Source organism: Myxocyprinus asiaticus, chromosome 28, assembly GCF_019703515.2.
Source record: "Myxocyprinus asiaticus isolate MX2 ecotype Aquarium Trade chromosome 28, UBuf_Myxa_2, whole genome shotgun sequence".
Classification (NCBI taxonomy): domain Eukaryota; kingdom Metazoa; phylum Chordata; class Actinopteri; order Cypriniformes; family Catostomidae; genus Myxocyprinus; species Myxocyprinus asiaticus.
The window spans coordinates 39,211,331-39,232,509 of record NC_059371.1 but is presented as its reverse complement, the minus strand read 5'-3'; the positions used below and the strand labels follow the sequence as shown (position 1 = coordinate 39,232,509).

General features: G+C 37.3%; 2 protein-coding genes and 1 long non-coding RNA gene across 10 annotated transcripts in view; 1 reads left to right on the top strand and 2 right to left on the bottom strand.

The window, feature by feature from the left end:
• Nucleotides 1-15,377, bottom strand: part of LOC127418746 (cyclin-dependent kinase-like 5) — an 86,384-nt gene extending 71,007 nt beyond the window's left edge. For 3 of the 4 annotated variants that reach the window (XM_051659516.1, XM_051659519.1, XM_051659518.1), the window contains exon 1: nt 2,236-2,341. The gene's annotated coding sequence lies outside the window, so the exon portion shown is untranslated. Of the gene's footprint in view, nt 1-2,235; nt 2,342-15,260 lie in introns of those variants that run through there. The other variant, XM_051659517.1, reaches the window with a different exon arrangement.
• The window catches only part of LOC127418761 (polycomb protein SCMH1-like), a 36,400-nt gene continuing 23,399 nt past the window's right edge, over nt 8,179-21,179 (top strand). For 4 of the 5 annotated variants that reach the window (XM_051659560.1, XM_051659559.1, XM_051659557.1 and 1 more), the window contains exons 1-5: nt 15,479-15,695; nt 16,082-16,158; nt 16,605-16,839; nt 19,206-19,294; nt 19,488-19,731. In XM_051659560.1, the coding sequence (XP_051515520.1) occupies nt 15,545-15,695; nt 16,082-16,158; nt 16,605-16,839; nt 19,206-19,294; nt 19,488-19,731 (796 nt within the window). In that variant the 5' untranslated portion in view covers nt 15,479-15,544. Of the gene's footprint in view, nt 8,373-15,358; nt 15,450-15,478; nt 15,696-16,081; nt 16,159-16,604; nt 16,840-19,205; nt 19,295-19,487; nt 19,732-21,179 lie in introns of those variants that run through there. The other variant, XM_051659558.1, reaches the window with a different exon arrangement.
• Nucleotides 15,604-16,192, bottom strand: LOC127418862 (uncharacterized). Its single transcript, XR_007893554.1, has 3 exons — nt 16,046-16,192; nt 15,826-15,927; nt 15,604-15,751 (listed from the first exon to the last, which is right to left on the bottom strand). It is a non-coding gene; the product is annotated as an uncharacterized LOC127418862 (long non-coding RNA).

The following is a 21,179-nucleotide window of genomic DNA, read 5'->3' as shown; positions in this document are numbered from 1 at the left end:
CAAGAGTGTTACTGTAACTTTCCATTGTGTCAGCTCCAAAATAATGGAATAATATGCCAAATTTACTCAAAATCGGCTTTTAAATATATATATATATATATATATTAACAAGCATTTTAGATGACACATGTAATGTTTGGGTTAATTTTTGCCGTTAATTACATTATTTATTTGCAAGTGTCCCTACTGGACTTTTATCAAGTTTTATGTTTAGTATGTTTCAATGTATTGTATGTTTGTTTGTTGGTGTTCAGGAGGCTTTGTCCTTCTGCCATGCTGTTATTGTAAATAAGAATCCTGTTCTTAAGTGACTTCCCTGGTTAAATAAAAGGCTAAATAAAATTTTAAAAATGAAATAAAATTTACCAATAGATTTGTCAATGGATCCTGAACATTTTCTGTGTTCAGGGGTTTTTTTCTTTTCAATTATGAGCAAATTTGAGTACATATTGCATAAAATAAGTGTTTGTTTCACTTTAGAAACTTTGTGCACATCTGATTTGCTGTTGTTAAATTGTATTATGTTTATCAGCATTTATATCAGCCATCAGCCATCCTGCTCTCTAGATTTCGTTATTGTTATCAGCATCGGCCTTTGAAAAACCCATATTGGTCGACCACTAATCATAATCCATTAAACATAAACAGCTGTTAATTCCTGTATCAGCTCATCTCTTATGATCATGTGCTGGTGATCACTTCATTAATATTGTTATTCCTTAAAGGGATAGTTCACCCAAAAATGAAAATTCTCTCATCATTTACTCACACTCGTGCCATCCCAGATGTGTTTCTTTCTTCTGCTGAACACAACTTAAGATTTCAGCTCTGTAGGTCCATACAATGCAAATAAATGGTGACCAAAACTTTGAAGCTCCAAAAAGCACATAAAGGCAGCATAAAAGTAATCCATATGACTCCAGTGGTTTAATCCATGTCTTCTGAAGTGATATGATAGGTGTGTGTGAGAAACAGATCATTATTTAAGTTCTTTTTTACTATAAATCTCCACAAGCCCCGACCAGTAGGTGGTGATATGCAGGAAGAATGCAAATCGCCAAAAAAATTGAAGAATGTGGAAGTGAAAGTGAAAGTGGAGATTTATAGTAAAAAAGGACTTAAATAATTGATCTGTTTCTCACCCACACCTATCATATTGCTTATGAAGACATGGATTTAACCACTGGTGTCATATGGGTTACTTTTATGCTGCCTTTATGTGCTTTTTGAAGCTTCAAAGTTTTGGTCAACATTCACTTTGTACGGACAAACTGAAATATTCTTCTAAAAATCTTTGTGTTCAGCAGATGAAAGAAAGTCATACACATCTTGGATGGCATGAGGGTGAGTAAATGATGAGACAATATTCATTTTTGGGTAAACTATCCCTTTAATACTGTTCCAATGATCACATGTTATGTCTGCCTTACAGGTTATGCTATTCTGCATTATTTTTATATTCGCGTGACTAATGCAATAATGTAATGTGGGAGAGTCATGTAGAGTAACGCAAGCATAATCTTATCTAATCAAATAGAATAGAATAGAATGCCAACCCTGCTGGGGAAAAAAACAGCTAAAACCAGCCTAAGAAATGCAAAGAAATTCTGAATTTTCCATTAAATTTTCCAGTCAAAAATTCATGCTGTAAAATGTCATGCTGTAAATATAATTTTTAGTGAGAAAAAAAAAAGAGAGAGTAATACATGATTAATAAAATAGGCTAATGTAACAGTTAGAAAAATTAAGAGTAGAGTATTGTAAGAGTAGAGCAATGCCATTTACGGGTAATGTGTAGATGGCACTGGTTCATATGTTCATTTATGACTAATATACACTGATCCATGTTTGCACTGCAGACAGATTCACGCACAGTCACATCAGCACAATATCCCACATATGAAGCCCTCATGTATGTGTTACTGTACTGGCACAGCTCAATGTGGATGTCTGTGTTTTGGTTCGGCGTCGCAGAGATCTGCGCTGCGTGGGAGTCACGCGCACATAGAAACACGGAGCTGTAACGCACGAACCACACACAATATCAACACCAGCACGAGACACTCTATAATTATCATTATACGGTTCGAGTGACAATATCACAACACTGTCCTGACCACAAATATAATGACCGCATCTAAAACAAGTGATGCGGTGAAATCAAGCGTGACAGCACTGAAACTCACAGGTCTGGTGGAAACAGCAGCTTAAACAGAACATGAGCGGGATACTCACGCGTTTCTCCCGCGAGCAGATTTAGGACACAGTAAAGTCCCTCACATCCTCAAACGCACCTGAAGCCGCACTGATACAGTATCAACAGCAACAGTTTATAGACTGGCGTCACTGAAGCCAATGAAAATGATTGACGTTTTTTACAGGCACACCCTTTCTGGAATCTGCACCAATCAGGAGGCTGTTTGTGCAGTGGGGGCGTGGCTTTCAGTCCTACACAGAAAAGAAACGCGCATTTCTCAAAAAATTTACTATATAATATAATATAATATAATTTAATTTTACATAATGTAATATGATATAATATAATATATAAAAAAAACTGATTTACTTTAATACTGTTTATTTTTTTATTTTTTTTTTCAGTTGAAAATAATTATTTAAACATAATTATTTGTATTTATTAACTTTTTTCATTGTTTCTTTAAATAATTAAATAAACTGAATAAAATAGACATTTACAATAATGGTAGATATTTAATTATGGAATGTCATATTCTCACAACCAGTTCAAAACACACTCACGCCTCCTAGTGTACATAAGAAGATCAGCATTTAAGTTTTAAGATATCAGACGGACAGACAGACAGACAGACAGACAGATAGATAGATAGACAGATAGACAGACAGACAGACGGACGAATGACTGACAGACAGACAGACAGACAGAGAGACAGACAGACAGATAGATAGATAGATAGATAGATAGATAGACGAATGAAAGATTGACAGACAGACAAACAGACAGATAGATAGATAGATGGACGAATGATTGACAGACAGACAGACAGACAGACAGATAGATAGATAGATAGATAGACGGACAAATGATAGACAGACAGACAGACAGTCAGACAGACAGATAGATAGATGCTTTAATAAGTACTAATAATTAATAAGTAATAGTTAATACTATAAAAACTCATTTCTATACAGACTGATGTCAGCCCTCTACATGTAATGAAATGCAGAACACTCCAACTGCCCAAACACAGTTAATATGAGTGCATTACTTAAATAAAGAACACTGAAAACCCCTAAGAAGTTAACTCTACTCAGCTGAGTGAGTAATCTTGTTCTGTCAATTGAACTGAGTAATGGTGTGTACAATGGTGTCACTTGGTGTTCATATACAGGTGCATCTCAATAAATTAGAATGTTGTGCAAAAGTTCATTTATTTCAGTAATTCAACTCAAATTGTGAAACTCGTGTATTAAATAAATTCAATGCACACAGACTGAAGTAGTTTAAGTCTTTGGTTCTTTTAATTGTGATGATTTTGGCTCACATTTAACAAAAACCCACCAATTCACTATCTCAAAAAATTAGAATACATCATAAGACCAATAAAAAAAACATTTTTAGTGAATTGTTGGCCTTCTGGAAAGTATGTTCATTTACTATATATGTACTCAGTACTTGGTAGGGGCTCCTTTTGCTTTAATTACTGCCTCAATTCGGCGTGGCATGGAGGTGATCAGTTTGTGGCACTGCTGAGGTGGTATGGAAGCCCAGGTTTCTTTGACAGTGGCCTTCAGCTCATCTGCATTTTTTGGTCTCTTGTTTCTCATTTTCCTCTTGACAATACCCCATAGATTCTCTATGGGGTTCAGGTCTGGTGAGTTTGCTGGCCAGTCAAGCACACCAACACCATGGTCATTTAACCAACTTTTGGTGCTTTTGGCAGTGTGGGCAGGTGCCAAATCCTGCTGGAAAATGAAATCAGCATCTTTAAAAAGCTGGTCAGCAGAAGGAAGCCTGAAGTGCTCCAAAATTTCTTGGTAAACGGGTGCAGTGACTTTGGTTTTCAAAAAACACAATGGACCAACACCAGCAGATGACATTGCACCCCAAATCATCACAGACTGTGGAAACTTAACACTGGACTTCAAGCAACTTGGGCTATGAGCTTCTCCACCCTTCCTCCAGACTCTAGGACCTTGGTTTCCAAATGAAATACAAAACTTGCTCTCATCTGAAAAGAGGACTTTGGAACACTGGGCAACAGTCCAGTTCTTCTTCTCCTTAGCCCAGGTAAGACGCCTCTGACGTTGTCTGTGGTTCAGGAGTGGATACGACAACTGTAGCCAAATTCCTTGACATGTCTGTGTGTGGTGGCTCTTGATGCCTTGACCCCAGCCTCAGTCCATTCCTTGTGAAGTTCACCCAAATTCTTGAATCGATTTTGCTGGACAATCATAAGGCTGCGGTTCTCCCGGTTGGTTGTGCATCTTTTTCTTCCACACTTTTTCCTTCCACTCAACTTTCTGTTAACATGCTTGGATACAGCACTCTGTGAACAGCCAGCTTCTTTGGCAATGAATGTTTGTGGCTTACCCTCCTTGTGAAGGGTGTCAATGATTGTCTTCTGGACAACTGTCAGATCAGCAGTCTTCCCCATGATTGTGTAGCCTAGTGAACCAAACTGAGAGACCATTTTGAAGGCTCAGGAAATCTTTGCAGGTGTTTTGAGTTGATTAGCTGATTGGCATGTCACCATATTCTAATTTTTTGAGATAGTGAATTGGTGGGTTTTTGTTAAATGTGAGCCAAAATCATCACAATTAAAAGAACCAAAGACTTAAACTACTTCAGTCTGTGTGCATTGAATTTATTCAATACACGAGTTTCACAATTTGAGTTGAATTACTGAAATAAATTAACTTTTCCACGACATTCTAATTTATTGAGATGCACCTGTACAATGAACATAAATATTTAAGTTAAGGGCACTAAATCCAAGTAGACCTCAGATTTGCTGTTTAAAAATTGTTGTTCCTACTTAACAATTTTACTTGAATGGACTCAAATTTAGATCACACAATAACTTAGTTTATAAAATGAAGATTAACTGATCCTAAAAGCCAATCATTAAGTAAATGTATTTCTCCACAAAAATGCATACATGCCGGTAGGGTCCAATTTGACCAAAGGGGACACAGATCACCCTAATGGTGACATCACATGAAAGACTATTTGCAACAAAACAACATAAATAACAGACTACTACAAAAGAGTTTAAACATCTATGAATTCTTAATAACAACTAGTCTAATTAAATGTCTCCATTTGTTCCCTTTGATCAAGAAAACATCATTTAATAATTCAAGTGCAAGGCATTATGGGTATTCCCCATGGCTTCAGTTTTGTACTTAATAATTTGAGTTATTAACACTTAAAATCTTAAGTCTATTGATTTTTTATGAAAAAATAAGTTCAAGGTACTTAGATATTTGAGTTATGAGCCCAAACCTTTTCATGTAATGTTTAATTAAGACGACTTGATTTTTCCAGTAATGGCAACATTAGGATTCACAGTGAAGAAACAGAACAATTGAACAAAACAAAAAAAGGTGGAAATATACAATAAACATGTAGGAAACTAATTAATTCTGAATCATTTTGGTTGTTACATTCAGGGTCACGCTGAAAACCCAAATAAGTTCATTGCACTCATTTGTTTGAGCAAACTCATTCTCTCAATTCCACTGAGTAATGGGGTCTCCCAAAACTTGAGTATTTAAGTTCAGTTAACTTGGTTTTCAAGTAGAGTGAACTCAACTATTTAAGTTGAGTTAACTACATGCAAATAGACGTACCTCAAATTTGAATTTAAATATTGTTGTTTCTACTGTTGTACATTTTAATTGAATTGATTCAATTTTAGATCAAACAACAGCACAGCTCAAATAAAGATGATAACTGATTCTAGGTCAGTTATTAAATCATTCTTTACAGAAATGCATATATGCACTTCAGCTGTACATGCACAAAAAGAACTGAGATTGTGTGACTAGGGTCCAGCTTGACCAAAGAGACACAGATCACCCTAATGGTGACATAACACCAAACATCTCTTTGCAACAAAGCATAAATAATACAATAAAAGAGCTAAAACATCTACAAATTCTTAATAACAATTATTTAAATTTGTTCCCTCTGACCAAGGAAACATAATTCAAGCAGCAAGGGATTGTGGGTATTCCCCGTAGCCTCAATTTTGTACTCAGTAGTTTGAGTTATTAACACTTCAAATCTTAAGTCTATGGATTTTTAAGAAAAATAAGTTCAATGAACTTAAATATTTGAGTTATGAGTCCAAAACTTGACATTTCAAGTAATACTTAATTAAGACAACTTGATTTTTACAGTAATGACAACTTTAGGGTTTACAGTGCATAAGTTTAGGAGGGCTTGAGGCAAAAGGTTGTCAAAAGGAAACAATGAGGTTTTGAGTCAAAAGTATAATAACACAAATACACTATATTGCCAAAAGTATTCGCTCACCCATCCAAATAATTGAATTCAGGTGTTCCAATCACTTCCATGGCTACAGGTGTATAAAATGAAGCACCTAGGCATGCAGACTGCTTCTACAAACATTTGTGAAAGAATGGGCCGCTCTCAGGAGCTCAGTGAATTCCAGCGTGGTACTGTGATAGGATGCCACCTGTGCAACAAGTCCAGTCGTGAAATTTCCTCGCTACTAAATATTCCACAGTCAACTTTCAGTGGTATTATAACAAAGTGGAAGCGATTGGGAATGACAGCAACTCAGCCACAAAGTGGTAGGCCACGTAAAATGACAGAGCGGGGTCAGCGGATGCTGAGGCGCATAGTGCGCAGAGGTCGCCAACTTTCTGCAGAGTCAATCGCTACAGACCTCCAAAGTTCATGTGGCCTTCAGATTAGCTCAAGAACAGTGCGTAGAGAGCTTCATGGAATGGGTTTCCATGGCCGAGCAGCTGCATCCAAGCCATACATCACCAAGTACAATGCAAAGCGTCGGATGCAGTGGTGTAAAGCACGCCGCCACTGGACTCTAGAGCAGTGGAGACGCGTTCTCTGGAGTGACGAATCACGCTTCTCCATCTGGCAATCTGATGGACGAGTCTGGGTTGGGCGGTTGCCAGGAGAACGGTACTTGTCTGACTGCATTGTGCCAACTGTGAAGTTTGGTGGAGGGGGGATTATGGTGTGGGGTTGTTTTTCAGGAGCTGGGCTTGGCCCCTTAGTTCCAGTGAAAGGAAATCTGAATGCTTCAGCATACCAAGAGATTTTGGACAATTCCATGCTCCCAACATGGTGGGAACAGTTTGGGGATGGCCCCTTCCTGTTCCAACATGACTGTGCACCAGTGCACAAAGCAAGGTCCATAAAGACATGGATGAGCGAGTTTGGTGTGGAAGAACTTGACTGGCCTGCACAGAGTCCTGACCTCAACCCGATAGAGCACCTTTGGGATGAATTAGAGCGAAGACTGCGAGCCAGGCCTTCTCGTCCAACATCAGTGTCTGACCTCACAAATGCGCTTCTGGAAGAATGGTCAAAAATTCCCATAAACACACTCCTAAACCTTGTGGAAAGCCTTCCCAGAATAGTTGAAGCTGTTATAGCTGCAAAGGGTGGGCCGACGTCATATTAAACCCTATGGATTAAGAATGGGATGTCACTTAAGTTCATATGCGTCTAAAGGCAGATGAGCGAATACTTTTGGCAATATAGTGTATGTGTTTTCTGAAGCATTGGTTCTGTAGTAAATTAGGATATTGTTGAGAATACAATCCTTCTGAAATTATTTTTTTAATGTATTTTTGTAATAGCTATTGGGTAAACATGCGAACACAATAAAGCCACACTGGCAAGGGCCATTTTTCAAACATTTTACGTAATGTCATATTATTTAAAAATGTCATACAATTTATGAATTGCAATAACTATTCACAAAAACAATAGGTTCATGTATTTGCTGTTTCATGCGCTAATTATTTTACTGTATCATTTATTTATTAAAAGGCAATGAATAGCCTATAGTATGACATATCATAGTAGGCTAGTTATATAAAGTTATACATAATAATAACAACAATAATAATAATAATAATGTATTATTATTGCAAGTAGTTCTTTATATTTATTAATTACAGCTTTATTTAGAAACAATAGAAGTTAATGAAATCCTCACGATATATTAAAACAAAAGTTTGTTTGTTTGTGTGTGTGTGTGTGTGTGTGTGTGTAGACCAACACGTATTGCTGGTGTGCGTATGCGCATGCGCAGTAGTGACTTGAAACATGGCGACAGAGAGCTGTGAAAAGTGCTGAATTCTCTCTACATTTCGACAAAATCACGAAGGTTGGTGAAAATTTTAACACCTTTCTTCTTTTCCTCCATGCGTTATGTGATTGATCGTTGTATCAGATGTAAATGGTCAGTCTTCAAAGAGGCTGTAAATGAAGATCTAGACGTTTGTTTTGCCTGATGTCAGACACTTTCTGTCATGTTAGCGATTGTTGTTTTTATAGTAATTATATTATATTATCTATACTATTATAGATGTTTTTTGTGTTTTATTGGCTTTGATCATGATGCTGATGATGTGTATGATCAGTGGTGTGTGTCGTTATCGGGTGATGACGTTTGTTTTATTTCAGCTGTCAATCACAGGCGTGTAAATGTTGTGTAATTGACTCATTTTTTGTGATCAATATTTATTTATTTTTTTCGTACTGCTTAAGAGCAGAGAACATCACAGAGTTTACATAAACAAGCACTAAAAAGTACTAAAAATAATTATGGTGCTACTGTTTTTTTTTTTTTTTTTTTTTTTTGGACATGTAGTGTAAATGGTGTATACGTATTAATACCACACTATACATTTAAAAGTACCATTACTGTGCCATGGCAACAACACAGTGAGGGTAACATGGAGGAATAATAAATAAAATACATCGGCAACTATCTGCATCAGTTTCTGCTGGAAAACTGGTAGTTCCAATAAGCGACTATCGGCACAGATTAATCTTTAAAACCGATATATCGGTCAACCTCCATTGTTAATAACAGTTGAAATTATGTTTTATTTTTATTTTTTTTTTTGGTGGAAACTGGTAACCATGGTCAGTTTCTGCAAGGGATTAGCTGTGTTATTGTCCAGCTGTTTTATTTGGTAATTCATTTATTTTAATAAAATAATGGACCGATACTGGAGCAGATGTTTGTTCATGATGTAAATATGAAAAATGTCTTTCTTTGTTTGAGACCTATGTATATGGCCTGTCAGGTGGAGGCTGTTTGTGGTGATTAAATCACTCATTTTGTCTCATTGGAGGAGGATCTGTCTGATGTACAATGGGTGGTGGGTGTATTATTGTTCCTAGTGAAGCTGTGACGCACACCGTATGATGCAAACTGCTTGAAATCAAACATGGAAACACTGAAAGAGTGTTTGTAGTTGTTAATGGATTGCAAATGCAGAAAAGAGAGAGAAACTGAGATAAACCCCGCCCACTCTACACAAATAACACCTGCATCAGCCAGTAATCTCCGCCCACCTGCCCCGTCACTCACAGCACTACAGCGTTTACCGTGTTAGTGTTTCCCTCATTCAGTCATATGACTTCATTTCTTCCATGGAACACAAAAGGAGATGTTAAGCAGAATGTTTGTCTCAGTCACCATTCACTTTCATTGTATTGAAATAAGTGATGAAAGTAAATGGCGACTGAAACTAACATTGTGCTTATCACCGTTTTAGTTCCGTGAAAGATCAAAGAAAAAGAAAATGTAAGAAAGTCATATGAGTTGTGAACAATATGAGGGTGAGTTAATTATGGTGAAATATCCCTTTAACTAGTGCTGGATAAAAATATATCGATTTTCTGATTAACTGCAATCTTCATTTGAATGATCCAGATATTGATTCTTAAAGGAATATTCCGGGTTCAATTCAAGTTAAGCTCAATCGACAGCATTTGTGGCATAATGTCAATTACCACAAAAATTAATTTCGACTCGTCTCTCCTTTTCTTTAAAAAAAGCAGAAATCTGGGTTACAGTGAGGCACTTACAATGGAAGTGAATGGGGCCAATTTTTGGACGTTAAAACACTCAAAAGTATTATAAAAGTATAGCCACAAGATATAAACGATATGTGTATTAGCATGATATTAGTGTGATAAAATCACTTTTACTAACCATTTCTGTGTAAAGTTATAGCCAATTGTACAACTTCATTGCCATGACGATGTAATGTCAACAAACACTAAAACGACTGTAAAAACGTCAATTTAAACAACTTTACAGCTCAAATAATTTGCTGCAAATAATAATAATAAGCTGGGGTCAGAGTGCAGGGTCAGCCATGATATGTCACCCCTGGAGCAGATAGGGTCAAGGGCCTTGCTCAAGGGCCCAACGGTGGCATCATGGTGGTGTTGGGGCTTGAACCCCTGACCATCTAGTCATTAACCCAGAGCCTTAACCGCCAAGCCACCACTGCCCCTCACTTCCATTCACTTCCATTGTAAGTGCCTCACTGTAACCCAGATTTTTGCTTTTTTTTTTTTTTAAAGAAAAGGAGGGACGAGTCGAAATTAATTTTTGTGGTAATCGATATTTTGCCACAAATGCTGTCGATTGAGCTCAACTTGCATTGATCCCGGAAAATTCGGAAAAACTATTTGAAAGTTTAGTTAATTAATTAGTAATAGTTTACCGCAAAAAGTGCATGTATACCCTCGTTAAACTTAAGATAAATTTTTACCGTTAATTATTCAGTAAAATAATACTTTTTAAAACGTTTTTTTTTTTTTTATATTTACTGTGAAATGAATTATTATTATTATTATTATTAATGTTAATATTATAATTTTTTTGCCGTATATGTTAAAGTAACTATCCATTAAACAATTAACGTTTTTACTGTAGCATTTTTACATTATTTACCATTAAAATTACAGACATTTTTACAGTGTCTGTTAACACAGTTCGAACGCTGTTTTTACATTTTTTTAAATTAATATTTTCGTAATGTACCAAGTTCGAAGGTTTCCTGTATAATTTATAGCATTAGCTATAAGAGAGAATTTCTTTCTTTTGTAGCCTAAGCAAAATTGATATTACAACTAAAATTTATCCAAATTAATCAAATCGAGAGCTTGTAAATCGGATTCTAATCAAATCAGGAAATCTGTATCGTATCGATACCCTGCCTTACCTTTAACAAATTATTTATTTCACTTTAAGATTTAAACGTGTCAGTCAATCTTTTTTATTTATTTATTTATTTAATTTTTTTTATTTTTTATGGTTCATTGAAACTATTGGAATTAAGGTTCGTGAGGAGTGCAAATGACTTTTTTATGAAATATTTCTGAATGTTGTGCCTTACAAAAAATCTAAACTTGCCGAAAATTTGCAGCTCATTATTTTCACATGCAAATGAGCTTGTGATTAGTTACAAATGTTTAGCAGAAGTTTGCAGCTCTTCGCCAGTTGTGGTGAACCTCCGGCAAACCTTTGGCAACAATGGACAATTTTTTTGCATGTGAAAATTATCAGTGGTGAATTTGCAGTGAACTCAATTTTTGTTGGGGGAAAAACTGGCTATCGTAACAGGTCTAGCTGCTGGGTTTTTATGAGGGTTTTTTGTGTGTGTGTTTATATAAAAAATATATTCTTGTCGTTAGAATGTCGATAAAGGATTGTGACGTAAAATACCACAACTCTTTGAAATGCTCCAATGCTCGTAAGTTTGTATTTTTCTTTTGGCAGTTCTTTAGTCACTTGTGGAGTGTTTTGCCTTTTAATTTACATGAATGATGTGTCTTTTAGCATTTGACACAGAATCATCTCAAATAAAATTATTAGTCATTTGAGAATCTCAAACACTCATATGTCCCCGTGGTGAGATGCATTCATGGAGTGTTTTGAACTGTAAGGGATGGGAACTTCCCACAAACACACACTTCATTTTAACAGCCCACACAAACACACACTTCCCTTTGCAAGAGTGAAGAGCATGTATTTAACAAATTAAAATGAGCAAAATCTACTGAATTCACTGTGACACGGATATGAGGATAATTTTGGTGTCTTATTAGATTCATAATTAAATCCACACACTGGCAGACAATTACAGGAGGAAAAATGAGCTCAGTATTTATGTCAAGCAATTAAGAGTTCATTTGACGAGCGTCTTGTGTCACCTCTGTATTTCAGTCAGACTTTCTTGTCCATTTGTTCATCGACGTCGTGTTCGAAGGTTTCGGCCGCAGAATGTCAGTGTTTTTGCTCAATAGCAGAGTGAGTAAAAAACAGAGTTTACTGTGTTTTGGCCTCAATACTTGCTTTTCACAGTCAGACTCAAGAATACAATCAAACTTTAATGTGACAGCTCTTAGTCTGGTTTTCAGTAGTCTCAGTTTTCTCAAAACGGCAAGCTCTGATCTAATTGGCTGACTTAAGGCAAGTTCTGGCTGTCATTGACAAATAAGGTTGCCCGAGATGATAAAAATGAGAAATCGACGTATCAATGTCGGTTTCACTAGGGGTGGCCGATATGACCAAAACCTTATATCACAATATCCCTAATTTTATATAACAATAGCGATATTTATCACGATATTGTTACATTTTTCAAAAAAATAAAAATTGGTTTATATATTAAATAACCATATTGTAATGCTCATTTTTGAAAAAAAAAAAAACAGTCGTTGAATTAAATACTTTATAAATTAAAACTACTTCCTCTTATATAATTTTCTCTTTATTTGGAACTTGACAAACATAGCCAGAGAAAAAATAAAAATAAATAAATAAAAAAAGTATTCAAAAAGTGGTAATCAGCATAACTACAATGCTAAATTTCATATTTCAGTCTGATGTTGTTGACTACTATTATTATTATAACACTATCTAACATCACTCGAACTTTTATTTTATTTTATTAAGGGAGATGAGGTGTAGTTTAATTGTTGGTGTATGACACATAATTGTTTTAGCTGTTTTCCTCGTAAGTGTTGGTTAGAATGTCAGGCTCTCTCACCATTTGAGATGTTTGACTTCCTCCATAGCACTTTAAAGTAAAACAACTCAAAACTAAAAGAAGTAAAATGGGTCACGCAAGTTTTGAAGTTTGTGCCGCGATAGAGAGAAAGCGGGTTGAGTGGCGCAAGTGTCAGTGGAGCCCAATCTGGAAGCCTGCTGGACTTACGCGCACTTTCATGCTTCAGAGATAGCGCACGCAAAAATTGCGTGAAACACAGCTGCGTGTTTCTGATGAGAAGCATATTCTGAATGTGAGATTAATGTCATTTAATTTGCTTCAGCTGTCCGAAATTTCTCTTGGGCGGCCGCCTAAAAATGGTCAGTACCTGAAAAACCCTGTTACTTAAATTCTCTCAGTCTCACGTGAAGCCGCCCCGCCTTCCTCTTCCACTTCTCCAATAGAAAGTGTACCGTGTACGTGTTACGTGAATAGAATGAGGTGCATATTTCTTGCCATGCGTTGGCAGTTTTCCGTAACCGCGGTAGAGAGGATAATCCAAATCCGGTTGCCAAATTTCTACCAGTTTATCACGTCGACCGGTATATCGCCCACCTCAAGGTTTCACACATTATTTTAAAACATTTATAGCATTTTCAAAACAAAAAAAAAGATTTAATGACTTTAAAAGTGACAAGTGGTGTAACCCTCAATTCAGAGTTAAAAATGGCACAAATCATGTGAACGCGACTTCACGATTGCTGTAGCCAAGATTATTATTGTGGAGAATGAGAGTTTAAGAGATTTAATGCCCATTGTAATGAATACTCAACCTATGGGAGTTCTTTCAATTAGACAACCTCCCAGTTAGACTTTGGAAAACATGTAATGTTACTTGAATTGGTGCTATTTTAGTGCATTTCTATCTTTATATTGTGGAATACTTTGTTTGGAAACTGTTAATAAAACATTATTGTTACATATTCTTTTCTTTTCTGAGAAGGAACAAAATGCTTTTTGACAGGAAAAGAAGTTAATATAGAGTCAAATTTAAGTACTTTTGAAATCTGCGATTAATCGCAATGAACTATGAAAAATTATGCGATTAATCACGATTACAAATAGGGATGATTCGATACCTGGATCGGTATCGGCTCCGATACTGATGTTTTTAATTGGATCGGGTATCGGTCCTACGAGCCCTATCCAAATCCGATACTGTGTGTTAGTCTTGTTCGTTACTGTCAAGCTCCAAAAATGACATAAAAGAACCATAAAAACACCACTAAAGTAGTTAATATGACTCTGCATTTTATTCAAAGACACTTGAAGACGTGTGATAGCTCTGTGAATCACAAAAGGCTGTTTAATAAGTAAATATATAAAATGCACGCGCAGCTCTAGCGCGTTATTGAATGGCGCTGCTCTGTTTACACACTCGCGGCTATTTTTAGCCTTCACAGTGGTGCGCAATATTTAAGCGCTGCTCACGAACAACATTTCAGATGTAGATGCTCAAAAGTTTGGTTCACTTATAATATGCATTTAGAATGGCACCGGAGGTGCATTTTACCAGAATCGAATTAAACTACTGTGAACTTGTCTACTAACAGACACATACAGGACTTCCTGGAGAGTTCAGAATGTCAAAATAAAAGCCCGAGGGTTTAAAAGTTAAAGGTGCACGATTGCGATATTACTATATATTACTATTATAATATATTATTATTATTATTATTATCATCGTTTGTTTACAAATTATTATAATATTTACGTTTAACAAAATACATTTCGTGGATTTTTCTATCTGACCTGTTACTCGTCTGAGATCATGCCACTCCGATGATCCGATCTGCTTTAGCACTAGATTTTAAAGGCACCTCTGCCTTATTGTTAGATTATTAAGAGATTTTAATATTCATTTAATTGTTTCATTTTTATTATTAGATTTCCCCCCTTTTTCTGGATGGCCTGAAGGGCACCTTTAGATTTGGGCACTATATACATGTGTGTGCCTCAGAGGGACGCATTTGGAGCGTTTCACTGGTATTCAGTATTTTGTTTTACAGAATATCTGTATGCATCATGGGGCATGATTAATTGCGTTCATTTTTTTGACACTATATTTTTTATATAATGAATCACATTGAATTGAGGTGTGGCCATACACGCCCACTTGATGGCACAGAAAGAGACTACATTCCTTTAAAAGGTCTTAGATTGGGTCAGAATCACACACAAGCCCGGTTACACACTCGAGGGCAGAGAAATCTGTGTGGTTCTGGAGAGAACTGCAGATCTGACTCTCTCTCTCTCTTCTCTTTCTCTCTCTCTCTCTCTCTCTCTCTCTCAGGTTTAGAGTGAGATCGTGTGCTCTGGTCTCTTCGGTATCTCACAGTAGTTCTTGTTGCCGATGTTCAACATGGGCCGAACTACACTGAAAGGTAAAACATAGAAAAACAGTTATTGAGTATTGACACATCATGGGAATATTTGCCTCTAATACTTTTTAATTTATGCTGATTTCAAGTGTCTGGACATGTTCTTCCCTAGAGTTTCACCCCTTATTTGGAGATTGATGTTCTTCATAATTCATATCCGCATATTATTTTCTTCTTCAGATCAGAAAGACGCTAGGAGGGAAAAGCCAGGCAGGAGTATGTCTCTTACAGGTCCTGGACCAGTCAAAGGTAAGAACCTGCTCTCACACACTCTCTCAGGTCATAGAGTCATCTGAGGCACTGACCTGAGATCACAATTCATTTTTGTAAATAATTGTGTTTTTTTGTTTTTTTGTTTATGGAAATGGAAAAGTGATACCTTGGATAAAACTGCAGCGTTTTGATTCATTTTGAGCCATATTCTATTTTTCACCTTTCTCCTATTCAGATTTTTTTGATGATTGTTGTATATTGATGGCATCTGTAATTGATATTATAATATTACAACACTTTAGTATTCTCTTGTAGTATTACAAGATAATGATGACCTAAACAAGGCCTGCCATATAAATATGTGATTTGAATGAGTGTGTAAGTACTTTATGTGTGTCTAAGTGTGTTTTTGTTCTGTGCAGTGACTGAGTCTTTCTCATGGGAAGAGTATTTAAAGGAGACGTCATCTGTTCCTGCCCCTCCCAGCTGTTTTAGACAGGTAAGTCCCCATGTCCAGACAAGTCTAGTTGAGGAATGACCCATCAGGGTTTGTCTCTGTAAGGAAAGTTTTGGATCATTAGACACACAGGTTTTTTTTTTTTAGCCAGATTCTTTAATAAAGCAATTTATTACACAGCTTTTTGGAAATCTTGATTCAAATTGGTCAGTCACTGTATTGAGCGGTCAGATATTTTTTCTATAATGACCACTAAACTGTATATTTCTACATACCAGGGCCACTTTCGTGGCTGTTGAATCAGTCCTGGTTCTCCCATCCATGCAATTTAGAATAACTAATTATATTGCTAATAAAATAAGTCTTTGTCTGTTTTTTTTCTTTCTTTATTTGGTACTTAGCTGTGTAATAAGTGGGATAATGTTAGCCAGGTATAATAGGTGTAAAAAAGGTGTGTAATGATGTTTTTTTGTTCTTTTTGATTTTAGTCTCGGATTCCTCCTCCTAACGACTTCAAGGCTGGAATGAAGCTGGAAGCTCGAGATCCTCGTAACTCCACTTCCACCTGCATCGCCACGGTGATGGGCATGATGGGTGTGAGACTTCGCCTACGTTTGGACGGCAGTGACAACACCAACGACTTCTGGCGACTGGTTGACTCCTCTGACATCCAGCCAATCGGAACCTGCGAGAAGAATGGAGACATGCTGCAACCACCACTGGGTACAGTTGATTTCTCTCCCCCTTTAACAGCTGATCTCACGTCCTTTTAACAGTGACTTCACTTCCCTTTAACAGCTAATCTTACTTCCCTTTAACAGCTGATCTCACGTTCCTGTGATGGCTGATCTCACTTTCAATTACCAGATGATCTCATTGCTCTGAACAACTGACATCACTTTCCTGTAACAGCTGATTTCACTTCCGTTTATCAGCTGATCTTACTTCCCATTACTAGATGATCTCATTGCACTGAGCAACTGATTTCACTTCTTGTAACAGCTGATCTCACTTCCCTTTAACAGCTGATCTTACTTCCCTTTGACAGCTAATCTGTGACGCTTTGAAAACTGATTTCACTTCCCATTGCCAGATGATCTCATTGCTCTAAACAACTGACGTCAATTTCCTGTAACAGCTGCTCTTCCCTTTTTGCTTTTCCCTGTCTTTCCTTTTTACAGCTGATCTCACTTCCCTTTAATTGCTAATCTAACTTTTCTTTAACAGTGGACCTCACTACCATGTTACAGCGGATCTTACTTCTCTTTAACAACTGATCTTGCTTTCCTTTAACAGCAGATGGCTGATCTCACTTCCCCTTGTCTGCTGATCTTGCTTCCCTGTGATGGCTGATCATACTTCCTTTCAACAACTGATCTCAGCTTCCTTTAACAGCAGATCTCACTTCCATTTTAAGAGCTGATCTTAGGGGCAGTGGTAGCTCAGCGGTTAAGGTTACTGATCAGAAGGTCGGGGGTTCAAGCCCCAGCACTGCCAAGATGCCACTGTTGGGCCCTTGAGCAAGGCCCTTGACCCTATCTGCTCCAGGGGCGCCGTATCATGGCTGACCCTGCACTCTGACCCCAGCCTAGCTGGGATATGTGAAAAAAAGAATTTCACTGTATATGTGCAAATGTATAATGTGTGATAAATAAAGAAAATTATTAATTAATTATTGATCTCGCTTCCCTGTGACGGCTGATCTCACTTCCCCTTGTCTGCTGATCTTGCTTTCCTGTGATGGCTGATCATACTTCCTTTCAACAACTGATCTCACCTTCCTTTAACAGCAGATCTCACTTCCCTTTTAAGAGCTGACCTCGCTTCCCTGTGACGGCTGATCTCACTTCCCCTTGTCTGCTGATCTTGCTGCCCTGTGAAGGCTGATCATACTTCCTTTCAGCAACTGATCTCAGCTTCCTTTAACAGCAGATCTCACTTCTCTTTTAAGAGCTGATCTCGCTTCCCTGTGACAGCTGATCTCGCTTCCCTGTGACAGCTGATCTCGCTTCCCTGTGACGGCTGATCTCACTTCCCCTTGTCTGCTGATCTTGCTTCCCTGTGAAGGCTGATCATACTTCCTTTCAGCAACTGATCTCAGCTTCCTTTAACAGCAGATCTCACTTCCCTTTTAAGAGCTGATCTCGCTTCCCTGTGACAGCTGATCTCACTTCCCTGTGACAGCTGATCTCGCTTCCCTGTGACGGCTGATCTCACTTCCCCTTGTCTGCTGATCTTGCTGCCCTGTGAAGGCTGATCATACTTCCTTTCAGCAACTGATCTCAGCTTCCTTTAACAGCAGATCTCACTTCCCTTTTAAGAGCTGATCTCGCTTCCCTGTGACAGCTGATCTCACTTCCCTGTGACAGCTGATCTCACTTCCCTGTTATGGCTGATCATACTTCCCTTCAGCAACTGACATCACTTTCCTGTAACAGGTGATTTCATTTCCGTTTAACAGCTGATCTAACTTCCCATTATTAGATGATCTCATTGCTCTAAACTACTGATGTCAGTTTCCTGAAACAGCTGCTCTTCCCTTTTTACTTTTCCCTGTCTTTCCTTTTTACTGCTGATCTCACTTCCCTTTAACGGTGGACCTTACTTTCCAGTGACAGCAGATCTTACTTCCCTTTTACAGCTGATCTCACTTGACTTTAACAACTGATTTTACTTCCCTTTAACAGCTGATCTCACTTCCTTTTTACATCTGATTTCTCTTCCTTTGAACTGATAAACTGACGTCAGTGTTTGTTTATTTGTTTGTTTTTTCCTATCACAATATTAAACATATTGCCAAGGAACAGTCGTCTAAATGAATGAATCATCTAATGCAAAGTGGTTAATGTGTACAATGTGTTGTACAAACAAGTGGGCCAGTATAACCACTTATTTGTTTACGAGTCATTTCTCTGATGCAGTTTTTCTTAATGAACTCAGGCCTTGAATAGCAATAACTGAACTTCCTGTTTGGCTGCAGTGTTTTGAAAGCTGAGTGAAATTGTTGGTAGAGATTAATTTCATGTTCACAGCTGATTATACAGGAGCAGAATTATGGAGAATTATTCATTTCTCTCTTATTCTCTTAGGTTTCAGGATGAATGCCTCATCGTGGCCGATGTTTCTCTTGAGGACTCTGAATGGAGCCGAAATCGCACCTGCCACAGCATTTAAAAAGGTACTAAACCTCCAAAGATAGAATTCATGCAAACACACCTGCTCATTCACTGTTATTTCTATTTTCCACATTTTAGAATAATAATAATGAACTGAATTTTGTCTAGTGCTGTATAACAATTTGACATCATACAAACTCATTACAAATGTTTAGGTTTGAATGACACTTGCGTTCTCTGGTGTTATTCCATCAGGAGCCCCTGGGGCCCCCACAGAACGGTTTTAAGCCCGGGATGAAATTGGAGGCGGTAGATAAAAAGAATCCATACCTGATCTGTCCAGCAACCATCGGCGAGGTGAAAGGCGAGGAGGTGTTTGTCATGTTTGACGGTTGGAGGGGCGCATTTGATTACTGGTGTCGTTACGACTCGCGGGACATCTTCCCAGTGGGCTGGTGCGGAGTCACCAAACACAGCTTACAACCGCCCGGCAACAGCAGTGAGTGATGATTTAATGAAACTCTTGCCGTTTTAAGGGGGGTTGTGTAGTGTTCTGTTTGTGGACTGGTAACTGAGACATTGTTGATTGAGCGGTTGATCCATAAACTATCACCAGTGTGACCTTAAAAAAAAAAAAAAAAAAAAAGAAATAGTTACCTGAAAATAAAAATTCTGTCATTTTCTTCCATGGAACACCAGGAAGTTTACTTAAAGTCGCTTTGGATGAAAGTTCATTGAAGCGTCCTACATGCTTGTGAGGGATTTGAATGACTTGTCTGTTCACCAGGGGGCGCCACAGCTCTCTGTCAAATTCAACAGCTAAACTGGAATAGTGTGACCCTCATGAAATCACATGACTACTGTGTAATGGTCACAGATCTTCTGAGATGAAAGCACTTTTCACTTTGGTCCATTTCAGCAGATCAGCAGCTAACCAGAGCATTTTGGTCGACTCTGACTGAACGAGCTGCGTGCAATTTTCCATCGATTTCTTTTTAATTATGTCTGGTTCTGTTTTTAACGGGATCTCTATGCAAAAGAATCATAATTCAGTTCTTTCTTAATATGCAATAATATCCATTACCGTGGTAACTTGCCCTAAAACCCAGCCCTCGTCTGGCTTTGTCGGATTAAAGTAAAAATAGAGTGCTTATTTCATAGAATTACATTTAATTGAAAAACTCATCCATTCACAGCTCAGACAAAGAGCCTGACGTCAACATCACTGTCAATCATTTTGATTGTCATGGCGACCCAGACACTGACCCCACCTGCACAAACAATCTCCCACTGAATTCTAATGATTTAATTAAGACTAATAAGGGATGACCAATGATGATAATTGTGGCTGAATTTAGCAGGATTGAGGAAATCTCTCAGAACGTATATTTTTACTACGTTTTTTTTTTTAGTGTCGTTTAAACTAGAAGTTCATAATTAATCTTTTAAATTGCATACATGCACCGTTAGCACCTTTAGAAAATAACCAGGCTCCAGAGAAAAAATCAAAGGCTCAATGTTCTGAACATAGCATACTGTTGTTTGAAACGTTTACATAGGGATGCACGATTATAGCAAAAATCATAATTGTCGATTATTGCCCTTGATATTGTAATCGCGATTATTAATGTCGATTAAAATATTAAATTACCGTGACGTCACAAAGTAAGCAAAGTAGCAGATTTCAATGGTGGATATGAGCTGCGCTCCAGTTTCTTTTAAGCATTAAATATTGTAATAATGTTTGTTAATGTTAGGCCAAATAAAACTTATTTTAAATGGATATCTATGGTATAGAAAAAATTTAATTATTGCTAAATTACTGCTTAAATTATTAGTCCACATACAGTAAATAATATGACATATTCAATATTCAAACTTATTAACAGCCGATTTAAATTGACCAAGTTACTGCGTTCAGTAAGCCCTTTGGTGGCGAGACAGGGG